General features: G+C 47.3%; 1 protein-coding gene across 1 annotated transcript; it reads right to left on the bottom strand.

The window, feature by feature from the left end:
• Positions 1–218: 218 nt before the first annotated feature.
• On the bottom strand, positions 219–19,573 carry CHRNA3 (cholinergic receptor nicotinic alpha 3 subunit). The gene is made up of 6 exons (XM_012801908.1): positions 19,295–19,573; positions 17,517–17,656; positions 17,361–17,405; positions 16,038–16,147; positions 7,148–8,159; positions 219–438 (listed from the first exon to the last, which is right to left on the bottom strand). The coding sequence occupies exons 1-6, from the start codon at positions 19,368–19,370 to the stop codon at positions 310–312; spliced, it is 1,512 nt and encodes a 503-aa protein (XP_012657362.1). The 5' UTR covers positions 19,371–19,573; the 3' UTR covers positions 219–309.
• Between the last annotated feature and the right edge of the window lie 2,641 nt (positions 19,574–22,214).

The following is a 22,214-nucleotide window of genomic DNA, read 5'->3' as shown; positions in this document are numbered from 1 at the left end:
GTTATTTCTCAACAACTAAAAACAGGAAAATTTTCATGTGTTCAGCGTACTACTCATCACTGCAGAGGAATTATATTTTGACTTTTTTTAACCTTACCAGAAAAGCTAGTTAAAAGTTCATTTACATATAATAAATACTCTTGATATATTTCTTGCATGATTATTTTTTTTTTTTGACAAAAATCAAGACAATTGGAAAATAAGTGAGGCTTGAAATGCCAAAAAGACAAAGCTGGTAGCTTGATAATAGAAAGTATGTCACCGGTGAGAAACAGCAGCTCCCCAGCCTGCTGCCCATGTGCAGACCAGCTACGCGTCGTCCCTCACCATCAAGGGTTGCAGAAACAACCCTGCCGTCCCTAAGATGCACACCAGGATGAAAACCCACAGGAAAATGCGGTCAATCACCATGGCAACATACTTCCAATCATCTTGAATCTGCAAAATAAAAATAAAAGAAAAAAATCATGAAGGAAAAAGCAAAGTGGAGTATTTGCAAAGTGCAAATACTCGTCTATTGCAGTCGTAGGAGAAGCCACCTTGTCTCCAATGTGCAAGAAACCTTTTCCCTCATTGATACAGTCTGAGGAAATCTACTGTGCCCAAGTTTTTCCCTGTATAGTAGAGAAACAGGTATAAAATAGCTGACATATTAGCTGTTTCAAATCAGAAATTTCTTAATGTATGTGTAATCTAATTTTTCTAAATTGAATTTCAATTTTATAAAGCTAGTAAAACCAGTTACTTATTTTCCAATGATAGGATTCTGGGCCTTCATTAGAATGGCTAATATAACCCAACATCATTTACCATCTTAAAGTACTAGTTCTTACCCAGTTTTAGTCAGGGATTTCCTGTTAATATGTGTTCCAAAAACAACAGTACATCAGGACAAGCCCATCCTCACTCTTTCTCTCCCACTGCCCCCTCTACAATGTACCACTGACCAAAACTCATCTTTACTTATCAGGTGAAAGTATTGTGAAACTCTATACAGTTAAACAGAGCAAGATGAACATCAGAAAAAATCGCTAATAATAAAGTAAAGATGGAAGAAAGGGCAAGACTAATTGTATATAATATAGCCTCAATTGGGGCTTGAAATAGGAAGTAGAATTATATGGTAATTATACTCCTAGACAATTCACAAAGCAAAGAAACCATAATTGAATTGAGAAAGACAGAACCCATGAATCAACTGATTTTGAAGCAATAATCACATAATAGGCAGCATATAATTTAGTAATTTAATTAAGTGCACTGAAATGGAGGGAAATGAGGATTCCATTTCATCCTCATGAGCTTGAATAAATGTCCTCTTGGTGAAGCAAAGAAGTCATAGGTAAAATTAGGATTATGATGCCATATTTACCATAAGTTACTTTATTTGAATTCCTAGCACTGGTTTGTAAGTGCTTCAAATATACCTTAGGCTGTGTGATTCCCACCCACCACCTGCTGCCAAACCTGGGCTCTAAAAGGCCAGCGGGCAAAGCACACAAACCTGGTTTACAATCCCAACTCTGCTCCTTTCCAGCTGTGAGAATCTATCTAGGTCAGTCCTGTCACCTTCCTTACCCTTGATGTCCTCAACTTTAAATGTGGATAAAAGAACAGTACTTACACCTCAGAAGGCTGTTTCAGCAGAGTCCTTAATGAATAGTACCTATTTGATATTAGTGTTGACTTTACAAATGACCCTTATCCAAGGGTCTGAAAGCAACTCACAAATGCGTTAGCCCAGTGAAGAGAGATGGGACTTGGGTCTTGCACATGAATATAAATAGTGCTGCAAACAGAGTAGATGGACAGGAATCTGATGTCTAATGCCTGAAGTCCTTAAAGCACAATGACAATGGCCATTCTTTGGAACTAATGAGTCAGAGGCAGATGGGCTAGGGAAAACAGTGGGCTAGCCTAACCCTGGAGCTGGCCCAGAAGCAAGAGAAGACTCTGCTTTAAGGACTCTGGGGAATCTGGAAAGATGTGGCCTGGACAGTATGATGGGGGTTGAGGCTTTGGGGGTGGGTGCTGGAGGGAATTCTGGAGTCACACTCTTTGCTCCCTCATCCTCATCACCTGCCTCTTCAATCTGCCCATTCCAGGCTCAGAAATGCAGCTTCAGGGGTAACTTTCAAGCCAAGCAGAGCCTGGCTGAAGGACAGAGCAGAGAACCAGGAGTGCCACTGACTGGTAGTGCTTATGGCTTCTCTCCTCCCTCCCCACATCAGGGACTGACCCAAGGACCCAGTCCAGCAGAGGACCTTGGAGGAGACCAGAGCCAGATGGGAGACAGTGAGAAGTCACTGAGGTCACTTGGAGGGGAGGCAGTACCCTTGAAGGGGTATCCCGCCCAGCCTGTGGCTATGTGGTCCCTCGGCTTTGCACAGCCTGGGTTTTAGTCTCTCCCTCAAACCCAATTCAGCTAGGATGGCTGATGGCCCCAGGGGAAAGTGAGTTTACAGGCCACAAACACACCAACTTAGTTGTTTAAAAGAACATTCATGGAGCAGGTCAAGAACTTAAAACATGACATTCTTGGCCAGGTGTGGTGGCTCACGCCTGTAATCCAGGCACCCTGGGAGGCTGAGATGGGTAGATTGCCTGAGCTCATGAGTTCAAGACTAGCTTGAGCAAGAGCGAGACCTCATCTCTTAAAAAAAATAGCAGGGTGTTTTGGTGGGCACCTATAGTCCCAGCTACTTTGGAGACAGGAGAGTACTTGAACTCAGGAGTTTGAGGTTGCTGTGAGCTATGATGCCACAGCACTCTGCCAGGGTGACAAAGTGAGACTCTGTGTCAAAGAAAAAAAAAATGACATTCTCAGAGATAAAAGAATATTGGAAACATGAAGTAGGAACAAGCAGTTTTAAAGAAGTGGAAATAAGAGGTATAAACAACAGAAAAGTCTCAATAAAAAACGTGAGCGGTGGGGTTGTCAGGGCAGATGCAGCCCCAGAAAGAAGCAGGGAGGTGGGAGGAGAGATTGAGGGACTCTGCAGGGGATGGGAGAAAGGAAAGGAGACAGAGTGTGCAGGACAAGGTAAGGATGGGGAGCTATACAGAGGCATGGTCAGGGCAGTGCAATGGAGCTCAGGGAAAGAAAAAGGCGGGGGTGGGGGGCAGAGGAATCTTCACAGAAATCAGAAGCTGAAATCTCCCCGAAATAAAAGACTATGGGAACCTCAGAATGAAATGACTCATAAGAATCCAAATAGACAGGCAGTGCCTGTGGCTCAAAAGGGTAGGGCACCAGCCCCACATGCGGGAAGTGGTGGGTTCAAACCCAGCCCCGGCCAAAAAAGAATCCAAATAGACTAGGAGAGACCCCTATCCTAGACATATGGCATTTGATTTCCCTACAAACAAAAAATTCTAACAGCTTCTAAACAGAATCCATTATTCCCAAAGAACCAACACTTAGACTAGCTTAAAACTTTTCAAGAGTAACACAGAGCCAAAAGGCTGTGGAGCAATGTGTTTTAAGTATTTGTTACAAGATAAAGAACTTCAACCCCAGTATTTTGTATCCAGCTAAACTAGCTCCTGAAAGTGAGGGTACAACATATTTTTTAGCCTTCCAGGCCTCAGAAGGTTTGCCCATAAACACTTTTGGGAAGGCATGTCAATAATTAGAGAAATCAATCCAGGGGACACCATAACATGTATGTGAAGGGTAAGTAAATTTAGTAAAGTTCATTGTAGACTAAAAAAAGAGTGACCAAAACAAAATAGTATATTCATAAAAATCTAGAACTAAAGCTCTAGCAACACCCAGTGTGGCCAAAGATGGTGAGGAAGAACAGAGGGGCAGGAGAGGGGGTGGACCGAAGACAGAGATACTGAGAAATTTAAGAGACTGAGGATGGAAAAGGGATCTTGGGTGACATCAGTTAGGAACAGGTACAGAAGAACAAAGGCAGAACACACAGCATGTTACTCATCTGGTGTGGGGAAAAGGAGTAAATGGAAAACACAAAAATGACAGAAGTTTAACTCTGACAGAACAGTAATTATGATGCATGTAAACTGATAATAAATCATTAATCAAAAGCCAAGCTCCTATTGGAATGAAATTTTATCTGTTATCTGTACTTGTCAACCAAACAGAAAATAAGCTGTCTCAATTATTAGCTCAAAAGAAGATCATGACTATGATCTGTGCACATCTCCAAGACCTACAGTGGGCCAGCCACTGAGCAGTCACCTGCCACTGTCAACTGAGAGCACTTCCACAGGTAAGCTGCCTAACTAATTTTCTAATTTGGTAACCCAATCCTAGACCTAACTCTGAACTTGAGTTAATTAACTCCTTACTAATAAGGAGTAATTAGTTAGTTAACTCCTTACTAATAAGCCCAAGTATGAGCCTAAGAGGATGACCAAGGTGAACTTAAAATAGAGAACAGCCAGGACAGGCCAGACTCTGTTCTTCACTGTAGGATCCAGTGACAGTGTCCAGGGACATTCACGGGCTCTCAGCACCCTCAGGAGATGGCTCTGGGAAAGCAGCCTAGGCTTCAGTCTAGGCTCGTGGGAGCCAGGGATAGTTAAAATCATGCAAATTAGAGCTAGAGAAGTGGGAAATTAAAATATCTCTGGAAAACTTTTGTCCGAGTGTCAGTCACTCAGTAAGAGGGACAGAAGCAATCTATTAGACAGCGAGACACTTCTGAGTGCTACATGGGGCCCTGCACTCTCACACCTGCTTCCCTCTACAGACAGGTTGCAATATGGTGGCCTGCTGGGCAATAATAGGTCCTCATTCCTCTGAGGAACCAGAAGACCAGAGGTAGACAGTGGCTGCCCCTTGAGATAGACCGTATGCCACTTGCCCGCCACAGACCCCACCCCTCCCTATTGCTACATTTCAGGTCATTTCACTAACTTACCTGCCTCACATTTATGTTTGTGACCTCCCTTTTATAATTTTCAACATGTCTGTTTCCATGTCTTAGGCCCTTTTGAAATTCTAACACTTTGTATAGCATCCAGTAAATAATTTTTGGAACAAAGGTAATTTCTAATATAGCCTGACCAAGGCTAGAGTATGGTATGGATATTTAGATCTCAACCTTTAGTAAAATCAATGCTACCATTTTTAAATGATTATTCAAAGAATGAATGAAGTGGCCTGGCACAGTAGCTCATGCCTGATATCCTAGCACTCTGGAAGGCCGAGGTGGGTGTATTAAGAGCAGCCTGAGCAAGAGCAAGACCCTGTCTCTACTGAAAATAGAAAAATTAGCCAGGTGTTGTGGCAGGCACTGGTAGTCCTAGCTATTCACGAGGCTGAGGCAGGACGATTGTTGAACCCACGAGTTTGAGGTTGCTGTGAGCTATGACACCGTAGCCCCTCTACTCAGGGTGACAGAGTGAGACTCTGTCTCAAAAACAATAAAAATAAAAAATAAAAATGAGTAAAGAAAAGATAATATCTGCAAATAGATTTTCACTGATTATTTACTTACTATCCAATAACTGCTTCAACTGAGTGCCTTTTTGGTTCAATTACTGGGATCAGCTGGAGGTTCTGCTCTGTTACAGCCATGAGACCACTTTGCCGGGTGAAGCGGGGAGGTGAAGGCAGCTGTGGCAGTCTCCCTTCTGTCTCATCTACTTTAGTATGCCATTCACAGCGGAATAAAAGAGGCTCCAGACATTCCTTATTAATATTAATTACCTATTGCGGATCAGGAACTGAAATTATCTGGTAATTAGTTTTTTGCTAATAAACAACTTAAGGCAGAACCACTTAATTTCACAGCAGAGCTTCTTTATAAAATTACAGAGTGGAGTGTGGTCCTGGTGACTTTGGCGGTATACAGAGAGGCACACAGTAGCCAGATGTGATGTTATTTTGCGTAAAACTTTCCTATTCTTAGCACTTGACATAAATTCCAAGTTCTTAAGTTCAAGCATAAAATTTTTGGAGGAAACAGACTAAGTTCACCCATTTAAAAAGATGGACAAGAGTTGGACACAGTGGGTCATGCCTGTAAGCTCTAGGTATTCAGGAGGCCAAGGTAGGAGGATTGCTTGAGGCCAGGAATTCAAGACTAGCCTGGATAACTTAGATCCCCCAACTCAAGAAAAAAAAAAAAAAGGAAAGAAAATAAGGGCAAAAGAATGTGAATGGATACTTAATAAAAGAGGATATCCAAATGGTCAATAAGTACATGAACAACAGCCCTAATAATTACTCAAGAGGAAAGCACCAATTAGAACAGTGGTGAGATAACACTTCACACATGCTGGTGAGGTCAGGAACTCTCCAACATTGCCAGGGGAGTGCCAGATGGTTCCAATACTTTGGAAACTTGACATTATGCACTAAAGTTAAAAATTCATCTCTCCGATGATCCACCAATCCCACTCCTAGGGTATTTTCAAGAGAAATGAGAGTACATGTGCACCAAAAGACATGAATACGTTCATAGCAGCTTTATTCACTGTAGCTTCAAACTGGAAATGACCAAATGCCCAACAATTGTAAAACAAACAGAAGATGTCGAATCAAAGAAGCCAGACACAGGTTTATACTACGTGTTCTAGAATAGGTAAAAGTAATTAATGTCAAAGAAGTCAGGATAGTGGTTATTGAGTTGGGAGACAGATATTGACGGGGCAGGGTTACTGGGAAACTTTCTGGGGCACTGGGAATGTTCTGTATCTTTACCTGGATCGTGGTTACATGGGTGTATACATAATGTAAAAATTCACTGAGATGCACACCTAAGAAGTCTGCACTTTACACGTAAATTGTACCTCAAAGGGAACACATACACAATTGGAAAATAAAAACTGAAATGTAACATCAGCTAATTAATACTAACAGGAGAAGATCTGGCCTCAGGCCCTTTTCCAACCTCTCAATCCACTCTCCCTTAGCACCAGATATTTAATGGTCCAGACTACTAGCAGCCCAGTGACTAATTCTAAGGGACCAGATACTAACAAGCGTTATAATCCCATTTTACAGATGAGAAAACAGGCTCAGAGAGGTGAGGTAGCATAGCCAAGGACATAGAACTGGTCTGAACAGGTCACTGACTCCAGAGTCTTAACCCCCACCCTGTGCCTCGCCCCACAAGGTCATCTCACATAATTGCTAAATGAATGAATGAATGAATAGCTATTTCTTTACCTCTTTGGCTTCATTCTGTGCTTTCATATTTTCAGCAATATACTTGACACTTTGGATGGCTTCTTTGATTTCTGGCGACAAAGCAGAGAGGGACAACACAGCATCGACAGATTCAGAACTGGCGCTTCTCGTGAGGTTGGCGTTGAAATTGGAGATTTTGATCCTGCGGTGGTGGCAGTAACCGCATATCCCATCCTGGCAGGGGTGGCCTTCCTTGCAGCGTCTGGACTCTGCACGGCTGAAGCAATTCAGATTCGAGAGCTCAGCGCCGTAGACGGCCCTTGGCTTCGGAGTGCTTCCCTTGTTGCTCGCTGGCCTGGTCATGAACATGATCCTGGGGAGCAAGTTCAGGAACACGGTCTTCACCCACGTGGGCATCGTGTGCGTGGTCGGGGTTCGGTAGTGCACGTTGAGCACAAAGACTGTGATGACGATGGACAAGGTCACAAAAATCATGGTGAACAGGAGGTACTCTCCAATCAGGGGGATGACCAGCGAGGTGGAGGGGATGGTCTCGGTGATTACCAGGAGGAACACGGTCAAGGAGAGGAGGACGGAGATGCAGAGGGTCACCTTCTCGCCGCAGTCGGAGGGCAGATAGAACACCAGCACGGTGAGGAAGGAGATGAGCAGGCAGGGGATGATGAGGTTGATGGTGTAGAACAGGGGCAGGCGCCGGATGTACAGCGAGTACGTGATGTCTGGGTAGATCTCCTCACAGCAGTTGTACTTGATGTCGTGCTTGTAGCCTGGGGCTTTGATGATGGTCCACTCGCCGCTCTCCCAGTAGTCCTTCAGGTTCATGGAGGAGCCGATCAGGACCAGGTCGATTTTTGCCTTGTCGTAGGACCAGGAACCGAACTTCATGGTGCAGTTTTGGTAATCAAATGGGAAGTAGGTCACGTCAATTTTACACGAGCTCTTAAAGATGGCCGGAGGCATCCAAGTCACTTCCCCTGTGTACTTGAGTAAGGCTTTGGTTTTGTCATCCACCTGGAAATCCCCAACAGCGCTGCCAAAACAAAGATCAACATGTGGTCACTACCACCTGGCTGGCCAGTCCCGCTTCTCATGGCAAGGTGTGATTTGTAAAGTGGGAGGCCAGAGCTCAAAGTGCCATAAAAAGTCACCCAGTTCACCACCCAGTTACTAAGGGATACTGAGGCCCAGGCACCCTTCACCCCAACAATCTGAGCACTGTCACGGGTTCATTCCATGCTGATACTCATAGGGACGCTGCCAAATGCTAGAAAAGGATTTTGTCCCCTTTTAATTAAAGAAACAGGATGAAAGTCATCACGTTGGAGCCAGTTAGGCAGGCTTTAGGAACATTTGCCACCGGCTGTCCCTGCGGTTTGAGCCTTATGGTTTGGACCATTCCACATTCAGTCACCCAGCGTGTGTGTGAAACCAGACCATGCAGCTGGAAGGCACTGACAGAACACCGAGGGGAGGCACCTGCTGTTAAACTGAACCTCTTCAGTTGAGTTTATTTACAGACCCTATCCCTGGGCCCCAAGTCTCCCCTTTCCCAGTGCTGCTTTAAAATGAATCACATTTTCTGCTTGTCTTCCAAATTCAGCAGAACAGATTCTTCACCTTCTGTTTTCCTATCTGTGCCCATCGTATCCCCACGTTTCTTCCTCCCTTTTCCCTACATGTGCCCTGACTTTCTTTTTACCCTAAGATATACTTTCTTAGAAGAGCCTTGTGGCTCGGCGCCTATAGCTCAACCGGCTAAGGCGCCAGCCACGTACACCTAAGGTGGCGGGTTCGAATCCCCAGCCCAGAACCGCCAAACAACAATGACGGCTGCAACCAAAAAATAGCCGGGCGTTGTGGCGGGCGCCTGTGGTCCCAGCTACTTGGGAGGCAGAGGCAGGAGACTCGCTTGAGCCCAGGAGTTGGAGGTTGCTGTGAGCTGTAATGCCACGGCACTCTACCCAGGGGGACAGCTTGAGGCTCTGTCTCAAAAAAAAAAAAAAAAAAAAAGAAGAGCCTTGTTACTGTGTTCAGCGGAAGGTCAACACCCGGGAGCTTTGCATACAGCACTCCGTCCACAATGGCCAGACGAGGCCATCTCAGAACAGTGTCCCTGCCCAGGAAGCCTTCTTGGGGCCTCCTTGGATTAGCCCTATTGGATTTCTTAGCATTCTGCATGCAAGGACATTCATGCTCTTCAAAGAGGCGCAACCACCACACCCCTTTGCCTGATACCTGCAGAGAGGAAAAACAATTACAAAACCCAAACACTAAGAACCTGTGAGAACAGAAGGGAAACGTCCCGGTAGGTATCTTTTCTCCTGGGTAGTCTCTGGTTCTCTCATGAGCCTTGGTTGAGCAGGAAAGTTTTTTATATGTGAAAGCTCAACACCAAAGCCACTACCCACCTTTACTCTGGTCAGCTGGTTTGCCCCAAAGGTGCCCTGCTGAGTTTACACATTCTTAGCCCACACTTCACTGTCACCATGCCCTCAGGACCCCACCAGAAGATTATTCCCAGGAAGAAGGAAGAGGTAAGAGGACTGGCATGGAGGCAGGAGCCACAGTGTCCAAGTGGACTCAGCACAGGTTTGGTGGCTGAGGATCCCAGGGAAGGCTGGGCTAAACAAAAGTTTGAAAAGAGCCTCAGGAAGACAGAGGCCTCCTGAACAGCATTCCTACAGCATCTTGGATCAACAAAGGGTCAGAGCACTGAGGGACCCCTCAGGGACCCCTTCAGGGTCTAGTCCAAGGGGTGGCAAACTCCCACCCACAGGCTTGCCCCCCAGTTCTGTTTGTTGTCTATTGTCTCTGGCTACTTTGGCAGCTCCAAAGGCAGATCTGAGTAGCTATGATAGAGACCCCGTGACCCACAAAACCCAAAACATTTACTCTCTCGCTCTTTACAGGAAATGGTTGCTGACCTCTGCTCTAGTCCAATCCCTTCATTTTGCTGAAGAGGAAGCTGAGGGTCAAAGAACAGGAATGACTTTCTCAGGGTCCCATAAAGAATTTGCGGCAGAAGCTTGGTCATTCAGAACTTGAGTCCCCAAGTGAGGAGACACAAAATATGTTGTGTGTGCCCCAAGTATGTACACCAGAGACGACCCTGGCATGGCTGCCGTGCTTATATCTGCTCATTCTGGGTGTCCTGGTCACTGAAGCTGCTGCCCAGATTGCCCTGGCCGTATCTCCCCAGCTCAGAAGGCCTGTGTGTGCCTGGGGCTCATCAACTGTTATCTCTCTGCCACGGGGAGACAAAGAATAGGAAGACTCAGCTGGTGACCAGGTCTGGCATGGCACCAGCCACATAAAGCGCATTGCCAGCAGAATGAATGACCAAAATATAAATAAAGATCACACCCCTGCAGGCAGCCCAAGACATGGCTGGGAGCAAATAATGGTGAGGGGCTGGGGAGGAGGTCTAAGCTAATTACAGAAATGTCAGAGTGGGTACAGATGATTAGCTGAGTTATCACTTTTTTTTTAAGTTTTTTGAGACAGAGTCTTACTCTGTTGCCCAGGCCATAGTGTCGTGGCATCATCCTAGTTCGCAGCAACCACAAACTCCTGGGCTCAAGTCATTCTCTTGTTTCAGCCTCCCAAGTAGCTGAGACTACATGCTCCTGCCAGAATGCCCATCCAGATTTTCTATTTTTAGTAGAGACGAGGTTTCATTCTTGCTTAGGCTGGTCTGGAACTCATGAGCTCTAGTAATCCACCTGCCTCGGCCTCCCAGAGTGCTGAGATGATAGGTGTGAGCCCCATGCCCCGCCTGAGGTATCACTTAAAACAAGGAAGCTTAAGAGCATAAATGGGGTGAGGGTATGAGAAAGATTTTGATGATATTGTTCTTTAAACCTCTCTAAATTCTTTCAGAAAAACAGGGTGACTAGGACACCAAAAGAGCAGACCTACTGACATCATCATCTACGCAGGTTACACGGCGGCTGTGCACAGAACCTCAGGGACCTCACACAGTCAGACCAGTGCCACCAGCAGGGCCCGCAGGATTAGCCGAGGGAAGAGAAATGGAGGGTTCTCATGTCCTAAGAGGGCCAGACACAGGAATTTCTAAGAAATGCTCCTTCACAGCAGAGGACCCCTCCCTGCTGATGCCTCAGTGCGGGAACAGTGAAAGACAGAGGGCGCCACGGGTTCCATGTTGTGGAAGTCCTCGGGGGGATTGCTGAGAAGTCAGGGCTGGTGTGGGCTCTCGAGGATCTCAGAAATACCTCTAAACCCCCCTTCCAAAGCACAGACAACCACTCAGACTTTTAAAAGGCTCTGTGGTGGGGTCCAAATTGAACAGGGTAGGAAACTAGGGCTGAGAAGAGACAGGAGGTTCAGACACTGGAGAAGGCAGTGTCCAGAGGCAGCAGCTCCAGGACTGTGGAGGGGGCCGGGCTTGTGTCACCTTACATCCCCGAGGAGGGAACTCTCAATGAGAAGACCTACCCTGTCCCTCCTATCCCCTCCGGGGACTTGTCCTAAAAGTACAACAAAGGCCAACTGCTCAAACGAGAGCAACAGAACCCCATGCAAAGATATCACAAGACAAATACAAACTCGAGTAACTGAATAGCACGCGAGCAGATGAGGGCACAGTGTAAGAACAGAGGCATAAAGCAGGTGGCAACAATCTGATATTACAAAAAATGCTGAAAGAAACTAAGAAATCATTAGAATCTGTGCAAGAGCAGCATAAATCAGAAATAGAAAAGATAAGAAATAATTTGGCAAAACAACAGGGGGATGTACAAATACCTGATAGAATATAGGAAAGAATCAGGAAAAAGAAAGAAAAACCTCATTGTAGAAACAAACATGAAATTGAAAGAAGGATCATAACAAGCAGACACCGTGGAAAGTACTATGATGGAAATAGAAGACAAAAAGGAGGAAAAAGTTCTTTTAAATCAAACAGAAAGAAAAAGAATTTAGGAGAACATACTATAGAAACAATATAGGCAAAGAAATTCATATTATATATATATACATGCATAAAATTTTCTCCTATAGAAAAAAATCAAAGCAATGGAACAGAAAAAATATTTACTATACTTGAAAACTTTTTTTCCTGGAATAGAAGAAGGCTTATTATGTACATGGTGCATATTGAAATTAGACTTTAAAGGAAAAGGGAAAATCCTTTGGGTAGCCAAGCAAAAACAACAATACACTTATAGCACACAAACAGGATGGCTAAACAACCCAATTTACCCAGGAGAGACCTCGTTTACATGGATGGTCCTGGCATGCTGGATTACATTGTCTCCTTTTTCTCTCAAAAGTCACTTGATTTTACAAAAAAAGAAAATATACAGCGGTGCCCACAGCTCAGTAGGTGGGGTGCTGGCCATGTACACCCAGACTGGCAGGTTCAAACTGGGTCTGGGCCTGCTAAACAACAATGACAACTGCAACAAAAACAGAGCTGGGTGTTATGGCAGGCACCTGTAGTCCCAGCTACTTGGGAGGCTGAGACAAGAGAATCGTGAAAGGACAGGACAGGACAGGACAGGACGAAAGAAAGAGAAAATATAGATTTACATATTATGATGGCAATACTTTATACCAGAAGAGGGTGAGGAAGCATTTTAAAGATTTTCATGGAAGGAAAACAGGAACCAAGAATTTTATAACCAGCCAAGTGATCTAAAGGTATTCCCTTAAAAGGTTATGTAAGTTAATATCATAGGAGAAATTCTGGTATAAAGAAAAAGATGCTTCTGGCATTAAAATGAAGAGAAACCTTCAACAGAGGGCCAATCTTGAGCTTAAGTTCTAACCAGGAGAGAGATGATGAGTTGGTTTTCTACAAATGTTATTTTCAGCTTTGGATTCCAAAGAAATTCCTTATGATATCTGCTCTTCTCCTTATCCAATTTTAAGCATTTTGTTATGTCTCTCCTTACTGTTAAAATCATAAATCCTATAGTACCCAAGACTGCCAGCAAGAAATGAGCTGTAAAACTCTGAAGATAATACTAAAATGTCTGCTCATTTTCTTAGGTCTAGCTTAGCAAAACTCCTCTACATCCAGCCCAGTTCTCTAAAAGTCTTTGGACTATAAGATTTCTATGACAACTCCTAGTGAAAGGAAAAAATTCTGCAAACCAGTTAACTTTATCTTGTTTCCCAGTTTTTTGAGGATCAGTTTACAAATATATATTACATAGAAGAAACATATTTATAAAAGCTGTGCTTCCTTGGAAAAATGTAAATAAAACAAGGATTGTCTTTGGAGCAGAGACTCCCTTTTGTTTTTACCAGGGACCAGAAAGTAGAATTCAGCAAAAATCTCAGCTTCTCCAGTCCTGGACCAACCCTAAAACCAATTCTACTAATAGTAAAACATATTAGTTTGTACTAATACAGCACAAAAACCTAAACACAGAGTGCTTTTATTCACTAAAATCAGATTAGACTAATTCTATGGAAGTGTTTTGCTGAAAAATGTTTAATGATTAAAACACTTAAAGCACAGGTATAAAAATATTTTTCAAATCTGGAGAACAAACTAGCAAAAACTGTAAAATACCACTTAATTTATATTAACCCAATGAAAGTGCTTAAATATAGAAAGTGTCATTTTTGTGTGGTTAGGGAAGAGAGATGGGTTTTGGAGGTGCCATAGTGGGGCCGGCTCAGAACGGCAGAGGGTGAACCTTTGTAAGAGAGGGAGAGAGAAGCTTCTTGAAACTGGTGGGAAGATTTCTGAAACTGGAAGTGGCCCAGTGTGAGGGACTGGCCTGTGAGCAGCTTCTCTGGACGGCAGGAACCACCCACTTCCCATCCAGTCCTTAGACTCACCATTCTCCACTACAACTTGGGTGCAGCCACCCAGATGGGCTGGGATCACAGGGCCTAGTAAGCCATCCTACTCTGCATGTGAGAGCCCCACTTCACCTACCGGGGCCCATCAATCCTTCCCCAGGCCTCAAACTGTCTTCCTGATGGGAGGAGCTTGGATGGCAGCAAGGTATCTGTCTGATGGCAGGCTTGTGTTTGTGGGTTTGCTGCCAGGGAGAGCAGAGGTTTGAGGGCAGAGATGCACTGAGAGTGCCCAGCCAAGACCTTGATCATAACATCAGCCTCCTGCACCCACTGCTCACGGTAGCCCCAAAGCCACGGTGGGCTGCTGAGACCACCCTGGGCCTGGCTCTGCCACATGTCTACTGAGTGAAGTCACTTTGGGCCTCATTCCACACCTGAAATGTTGGGGAAATGCTGAGACGGGGGAAATGGGAGAAATGCTGGGGCCAGGCTGGATGAGTGATCCCTAAAGCAGGCTGGACATCACTGCTCCCAGGACAGCTTTGTGAAAACACACATCCCTGGGCACACTGTTTCTCTGACAGGACCTGTGCATGAGTATAGAGGTTTTTTTTGATAATGTAATACATATATAACTTTGGAAAAGATAGTGAGGAACAATGAGAAAACATTTTAAATGCAGGTATCTTTTTTGTTTTTTCCTAAGACAGTCTTGCTCTGTTACCCTGGGTCATGTACTATGCCCCAAGTAGCTGGGACTACAGGCACCTGTCACAACACCTGACTAGTTTTTCTATTTTTAGTACAGACAGAGTCTGCTCTTGTTCAGGCTAGTCTTGAACTCCTGAGTTCAAGTGATTCACCTGCCTTGGCCTCCTAGAGTGCTAGGATTACAGGAGTAAGCCACTGTGCATAGCCTGGCATCTGCATTTTTAAAAAGCTCCTTGGTAACTGTGCAGGTCAGCAGGCTGGGAACCCTAAGACTATGTGACTTAGGGCTTAGCACCTATAGCACAGTGGTTATGGCACCAGCCATATACACCAAGGCTAGTGGGTTTGAACATGGCCTGGGCTGGCTAAACAATAATGACAAGTGCAACCAAAAATAGCCAGGTGTTGTGGTGAGCACCTGTAGCCCCAGATACTTGGGAGGCTAAGGCAAGAGAATCACTTAAGCCCAAGAATTGGAGGTTGCTATGAGCTGTGATGCCATGGCACTCTACCAAGGGTGACACAGTAAGACTGTCTCAAAAAAAAAAAAAACCAACTATGTGACTTAGGCTCACCTGGCTATGACCTTCCCCAACACCTTCGTTCTCTTTCAAAGAAGAGAGCACAGAGGGTACCCTGTACTGCATTCTTGTGCACAGTTATGCATAGATGGTAACAGATGCTACATTCAAGACCCTCCCCTGGCATCTCAGGCTCCCGCACCACACTTCAGGGCTGGCGCCCTGATCCTTCCAGCCTTACATCCCACAGTCCAGCCATTTAGGTTAACTTTGGTCACCTATGATATACTCTCTTGGCCCCCTGGCCCCTCCCCTGTTCCTTCTCCCTTTCCTCAGATCCTAAATGACCTTCAAGATCCACTTCAAATACCATTTCTTCCTTGAAGCTTTCCCAGATGCCCCTCCTCCACCCTCACATGACCTCCTTTGAAGCTGCTTTCCATAGCTCACTGCCATTTCTGGTACTTGGTATATAGTAGTTGCTCAATAAGAACCTGCAGAATGGCTTGGCATCTGTAGCTCAGCAGCTAGGGCGCCAGCCACATACATCAAGGCTGGTGGGTTCAAACCCAGCCCAGGCCTGCTAAACAATGACAACTACAACAAAAAAAACCCAGGCATTGTGGCGGGCACCTGGTGTCCCAGCTACTTGGAAGGCTGAGGCAAGAGATCTCTTAAGCCCAAGAGTTTGCAGTTGCTGTGAGCTGTGGCACTCTACCCAGGGCACCAGGGCAACATAGTGAGATTCTGTCTCATGCACAAAAAAAAGAAAACATAATCTGCAGAATAAGCAAATGAATAAAGCCCTCTTGGAAAAGGCCCAAAGAAGGCCAGGCTGTAAGTGCAGTGGGCCCAGAGTGCAGGCCCTCAGAGGGGGTTGGCCTTGAGCACCTTACTTGTTGTACAGCACAATGTCTGGCTTCCAGATCTTCTGTGCAGGAACACGCATGAACTCCGCCCCGTCATAGTCAGAGGGGTTCCACTTCAGCTTGTAGTCATTCCAGATCTGGGGGGAGGAGGCAGGGAGGGAGAAGGAGATAGCAAAAGGACAGCCTGCTTTTATTTCTCTTGACATCACCCATCTTGGTGACTTCCTGCCCTGCCCTTGGTGATGTCAAGAGGCTGAGGCAGGTGAGCTGCCTCTGCGCTATAGGCCATGTGGCCCAATTTTTCATGTTGGCGCAGTGGGGGGAGAGTGCTGGCCTGAGTCTGCAAGTACCTCCTGACTCTACGGGAGCCACTGCCTCTGTGGCCATGTGTGAGCCACCCATATGGGCTGGGATCAGTCAAATAGGGACCATTAGTGGTTTCTCTGGTCACTTTTAGTGCCAGGTACTGGTCTGTGCCTTAAGCTCCTGCTGTTTACATCCCTGAAATGGCTCTCTAGGGCCTTTTCCAGACAACTTCCCCCACTAAACACCCCAATGAGGAGATATGCTTCAGTCTTCCACAGAACCCCTTCCACCTCCAGGGTAAGCAAAATGGGCCTCTGCAAGGTTCTGGGAAAGGAGCCATAATCCTATCAGGGTCCAAGAAGTGTATAGGTACAGAGGTTGGGAGGTCTGATCTGGAGGACTCGAGAGAGGTGAGGCTGTGGCCACAGTGGTAACATGAGCCGTTGAACGTGGGCAGTGGGGTTGGGAGGGGCGGGCTGGGGGAGCGCTATGCCCATCTGGCTTCCCTGGGGACAAACACTGCATGAACTGAGGGCTCAGCTGGCCAGCTGACAGAAGGGTCACCAGCAGGGCGAGGGGCCATTATATCTCTCAGCAGGTCTGTATAAAGCCTCCCTGGGAGGACATGTGGAAGTCAATTTCATCACCTCAATCAAAAAGAAAAATCCAGAGTTCCTACTCCCATCCTACCAACAACAGCAGCATCTGGTTCTGACTTAAGCATGAGTTTTTGGCAAGAGGAAGGGACCACCCAAATACTGGGGCCAGGGCTCCAATCCCAGACCTGCACATTTTGCTGTTACCATGGAGGAAGTCTCTGTCTCCAGGCTGCAGTCTGTTCATTTGTGACTTGAGGGAGTAGGCCTTGTAGTCCTTCCAGGAGGACTGTAGAGCAGTGCCTGTGACCCCAAACCCCTCAAGAGACAGACCTGTCAGCAGCCCGTGAACTGGGTCCACGGAAGCAAAGCCTGGTTTGGGGCTCTTCCCACAGCAAACAAAGAAGTTGCCACCAGGGGTCAGCAGTGCTTAGGGCCTGGTACTTACTTGCTTGAGCCACAGGTTGGTCTCCATGATCTGGTTTACTTCATCCTAGAAAGGGAAATTAAAGCAGACAGGTGAATTATAAAAACAAAGCTTGGTCAGGGAAGGCTCCTCCAGAAGCCCTGTACCCCATGGCCATGGCTAGTGGCCAGCACTTACCACCTTCACCAGCTGAGACATGGACACCTCAAAGTGGATGATGACTGGGTCGGACACGTTTGCCACAGGCCGGATGATCTCATTGTAATCTTCAAACAGCCGCTCAAACAGACGGTGCTCAGCCTCTGAGGCACTGGCCACTGAAGGAAGCAGCACTGTCGGACCCTAGGAACATTACTTACCCCTAACCTCCAGCCCTGCCCCAGAGACATCAGTCATTTACAGTCTCCATTTCACCAACCGGGATACTCTTTGGAACCCAGACTTTCAGGCTAGTTTTGCCCCTTTGAGTTACAGTGGGAAACAGAGGTCCAAGAGGGGAGAGGATTCCACCAGGTCACACACATTCAGTGAGAAGCACAGTGGTTACAAGCCTGGGCTCTTAAGCCAGTGAGTGTACAAGAACTGGCTTCACCTATCTGAACCTCAGTTTCCTCATCTGTCAAAATGAAGATTATACGCGTATCCACCTCAAAGGGTTGTCACGAATAAAGCATTGGCCTGCTAACAGCTTGCTAATACAGGGCAGGGATGTGGTGCAATGCAGTCTGCCTAGGTACAGCCACTCTCTGCTTCCGTGGTGGAAAGATGAAGGCCCCCCTCACCCCCGGCCCAGGTGTTCTGCTTCCCAGCTTGTGGGAGACTGCAGTCCAGCAGGGCGTTCCTCATCCCACCCAGGACCCTGTAGGGGTTTGGCCACCAGCCCTCTCAGAAGGCAAGGCGCCCACACAGCTCCCACGATCTCAGCGCGCAGCCCACAGTTCTAGCTGTTGTCTTCACATACTGAATAAATACTGTGATCTCTATGAAACCCTTAGGAGCCCGCTTTGTTCAGAAGCCTGCATGGGTGAGACATCTTGGGTCAGCGGTCCGATGCTTCCCATTTACTGATCTGGGGGCAGCTGGGGAGGGAGGAGAATCTTAAGGGGGAATCTAATCCATCTTCTTCTGGTCCTCAAATGGTACCTGTTCCCCCCTCTACCGTTCCAGGGAAAGAAAGGCGGGGCCCCAGGAGCCGGTTGAGAGTGTAGGGGAGGCCGCAGCACAGAGAGGGCAGCGACAGCAATCTGAACGCACCGCATCGCTGCGTTCTCCCAGCTGACTACTGGCCGGGACCTGCAGGAAATCCCTGCAGCCCCGCCAAGTGCCCAGGCCGGGCTCTCCCCCAGCCCTCCCAGGGCACCCGAAGAGCTTCCCAGCGGCGGGAGTGTCAGGCCTTCTCCTCCACAGGCTTCTCCAGGAACCGGGCGGGGGGCGCGCTCTGGCTTCGGGTCTCAAAGTAACACAGCGAGGATCGCGGAGAGCCCAGGAAAGTAAGGAAAGGCTGGCGCGCCTGCTCCGGCCCCAACCCGCAACCCCGCTCGGGTGGCCTTGGACGAGTCTTCAGACCTGTCTGGCCACAGCTGCCCCATCCATACGTCAGACGAGGCGGGCTGGTTGCAGGCGGTGAACCGGGCGCCTCGCCGCGCCACTTCGGCAACACTGCATAGAGCAGGGCGACCGGCAGGCTGAGGGGACTCGAGCCCGTAGCTTCTGGACCCAGGATGAGAGGCAGAGTCCCGAGTCCCCTCGGCGCCCCAGACTCCGCGAAGGGGGTGAGCGCCAGTGAGAAAGCCACGTCCCACCCAACTCGCTGCCGGCTGCAGCGAGTCCACTAGGACTCCGAGGCTCTGGCACCCGCGCCCCGGCCTCGCTCCTCCGTCTCCCCGCGCTGCGCTCTCGCCCGCAGCTCCTTCGGACCCCGCGTCCCCAACTCCGGGTCTCGCCCGTGCCGGTACCTGACAGCAGCGGCGGCAGCGACAGCAGCAGCAGCAGCAGCAGCGGCGGCTGCGGCGAGAGCGGACGGGCGCCCATGCTGGCGGCCAGGGAACCGGAGATCCCGCGTGGACGGGGCGGGCGGACCCCAAGGGCCTGAAGCGGGGGCGGCCGGGGCCGAAAGCGCCTCCCTCCGCACGGCCGCAGCGCAGACCGCACCCTCGGCGCCGCGGGAGCGGGACGCGCGGGGCTGCTCCGGGCCTCGCCCGCGGGGCCGCCCGCACACTCGGACGCGCCGGAGCTCTGCGAGCGCCGGCGGCGAAGCTTCGGGATCCGGGGCGTGGGCGGGGCGGGGCGGACGCGGAGGCGCGTCGGTGCCGAGGGGCAGGGGCTGAGCGCGGGGTCCCACCCGGCGCGCTGACCCCGCCGGGAAGAAAAGGGGCCGAATCTCTGTCCCTGGCTTCCGGGGCGTGTGCAGCTCCCGCGCGGGGGCTGGGACCACTGAACTAGGCGGCCGCTGCGCGAGAGGCTCTAACACCCGCGAGAGGAGACCTCCGGCATTTGACGCTGTTAAGTCATTGTTAAATGTTTTAGACGTGATACCGTTTTTTTTTAAAGTCCTAATTGTTTAGTGGGAATTGGGGTGGGTTGAAGTCCGCTGACAGATTATTGGCCCTGAATTGATAATAGTTGAGGCTCGGTGATTGTATTTGGAGGTTTCTTATTCTATTTTCTCTACTTTTAAAACATGTTTGAAATGTTCCTTCAATTAAAAAAGAAAGCAAAATTAAAAATGAAGCTTCATTTGTTTTTCTGACTGAGCAGAGAGGGCGGCAGGCTTCCCGCTCCCGGCTCTTTGCAGAGCCCTGCTGTTTCCTCCCCTCCCCACCCCCCATCTGAATCTCTGGGTACCCTGCGAACCTACCAGGGACTGGGGTGGGGGGAGCACCTTACTATGACTTCCGTGATGTCCTTTATCACAGGGGGAAGGACTTTTGTGGTCAATTCTCTTTTTGTCATTCAGCAAATGTGAATTGTCTTTATTATTTCCAGAATGTGCTGCTTATCCAAGTTAAAACCAAGGGAGACAATTTGTAGGACCCACCTCTCAGGCCCACAGTTAAAATACGCTCATCTGCCAAAAAAAGTCCTTCATTTGTAAAATATTGCAAATCACACATCCAACAATAGACTTGTATCTAGAATATATATATATATATATATATACCTCAAACCTCAATGGTAAGCACAGATGGCCTGGATTAGGCTGATAAAATTACTAAAACATGGAATTGTCTACTTAAAATGGGTGGCTTTTATCGTTTGTAAACTGTTCCTGAATAAAGTCGTTTATAAAACTGAATAGTAAGAAAACCAACAGCCCAATTTTAAAAAATAGGCAAGAGTTAAACAGATAGGAGGATACCCAGAAGACAAAAGAATATCTCAAAAGATGCTAATCACTAGCCATTAGGGAAATGCAAGTTAAAACCTGGGTAATGTGCTATTTTACATCACTAAAATAGCTAAAATTAAGAAAAAAATGCTGTCAGTAGGAAGTGCAGGCGGGCCAGGGTGCCGAGCAACACTGCTCCCACTTTGGTGGGATTGCGACATTGTACTGCCGCTCCAGAAAACACAGTTTCTTTTAAAAAAATAAATATACACTTAATTAATAAGCCAGCAATTACACGCCTGAGTATTTATCTAGAGAAATGAAAACTTTTCTTCACACACAGTCCTCAACATAACTATTTATAGCAGATCTAATTCATAGTTGCCCAGAATTGGAAACAGCCAGGCTGTCCTTCAATATATCTATACAATAGAGCACTGCTTAGCAATACAAAGAACAAACCTTGGGTGAATCTGCTCAATGAAAGACGTCTTCTCCCTAAGGCGACTTATTGTATGATTCCATTTAGATGACCTTCTTGAAAAGACAGCACTATAGTGATGGAGAGAATTTACATGGCTGCTAGGGCCTAGGCGTAGAGGGAGGCCAGACCATAAAGGAATAGAGCAGGGAGCTGCTTTGGTGACAGATCTCTACCCTATCCTGATTGCCAGAGTGGTTACAAAAATCTATTACATGTGTTAAAATTCATAGAATTATATGTTTAAAAGTCCATTTATTGTGTAATAATTTAAAAATAAAATTCTTGAAAAAGTCCTCCTCTATTCCACAAATATTCTGAGTGCCTACTAAGTGTAAGGCATGGTGCAAAAATGTCTGTGAGGGAGACAGCCCTGAACATGGCCCTGACATAAAAGCAGGACTTGACCAGCAGTGGAGAGTCATAGAGGAGCTGGCCCTGCCTTTCAGGTGCGGGAGCCAGTGTCGGCTGCTGAGAGAAGGGGGCACCTGAGCTTGAAGGAGGAATAGTGTTAGGCAGAGACTAAGGTAGAAAAATACCGGTTAACTCCTGGCAAATTTCTGGGCTGCAAGCCCTCAACAAACTAGAGTAAGTCTGGGTGGCACCTGTGGCTCAGCGAGTAGGGCGCTGGCCCCATATACTGAGGGTGGTGGGTTCAAACCTGACCCCGGCCAAACTGCAACAAAAAAATAGCCAGGCGTTGTGGTGGGTGCGCCTATAGTCTCAGCTACTGGGGAGGCTGAGGCAAGAGAATTGCCTAAGCCCAAGAGCTAGGGGTTGCTGTGAGCTGTGACACCCCAGTACTCTACCACGGGTTACAAAGTGAGACTCTGTCTCTTAAAAAAAAAAAAAAAAGGAAGTAAGTCTGGTTCACTCCCAAGATAGATGGGAAGATGGGAAAGTGCTTACTGACTTCTTGCTTGACTAAAACTCCCTGAGAAATGGACCAGGAGGTACCAACTGTCCCCGGACTGACCTTTAAGAAACACCAGGTAGTGGCTCGGCGCCTATGGCTCAAGCGGCTAAGACCCCAGCCACATACACCTAAGGTGGCGGGTTCGAATCC

Source organism: Otolemur garnettii, unplaced genomic scaffold (genome assembly GCF_000181295.1).
Source record: "Otolemur garnettii isolate 467f Iridium unplaced genomic scaffold, OtoGar3 scaffold00011, whole genome shotgun sequence".
NCBI classification, from domain to species: Eukaryota; Metazoa; Chordata; class Mammalia; order Primates; family Galagidae; genus Otolemur; species Otolemur garnettii.
This window is presented reverse-complemented; position numbering and strand designations above follow the sequence as displayed.

Excerpts from the sequence above, each read along its gene's own strand:
- CHRNA3 (XM_012801908.1), bottom strand. The coding sequence starts at position 19,370 with ATGGGCGCCCGTCCGCTCTCGCCGCAGCCGCCGCTGCTGCTGCTGCTG. Across the intron at positions 17,657-19,294 it reads GCTGCCGCCGCTGCTGTCAG|TGGCCAGTGCCTCAGAGGCT; the intron begins GTACCGGCACGG and ends TGCTTCCTTCAG. Across the intron at positions 17,406-17,516 it reads TGTCTCAGCTGGTGAAGGTG|GATGAAGTAAACCAGATCAT; the intron begins GTAAGTGCTGGC and ends TTCCCTTTCTAG.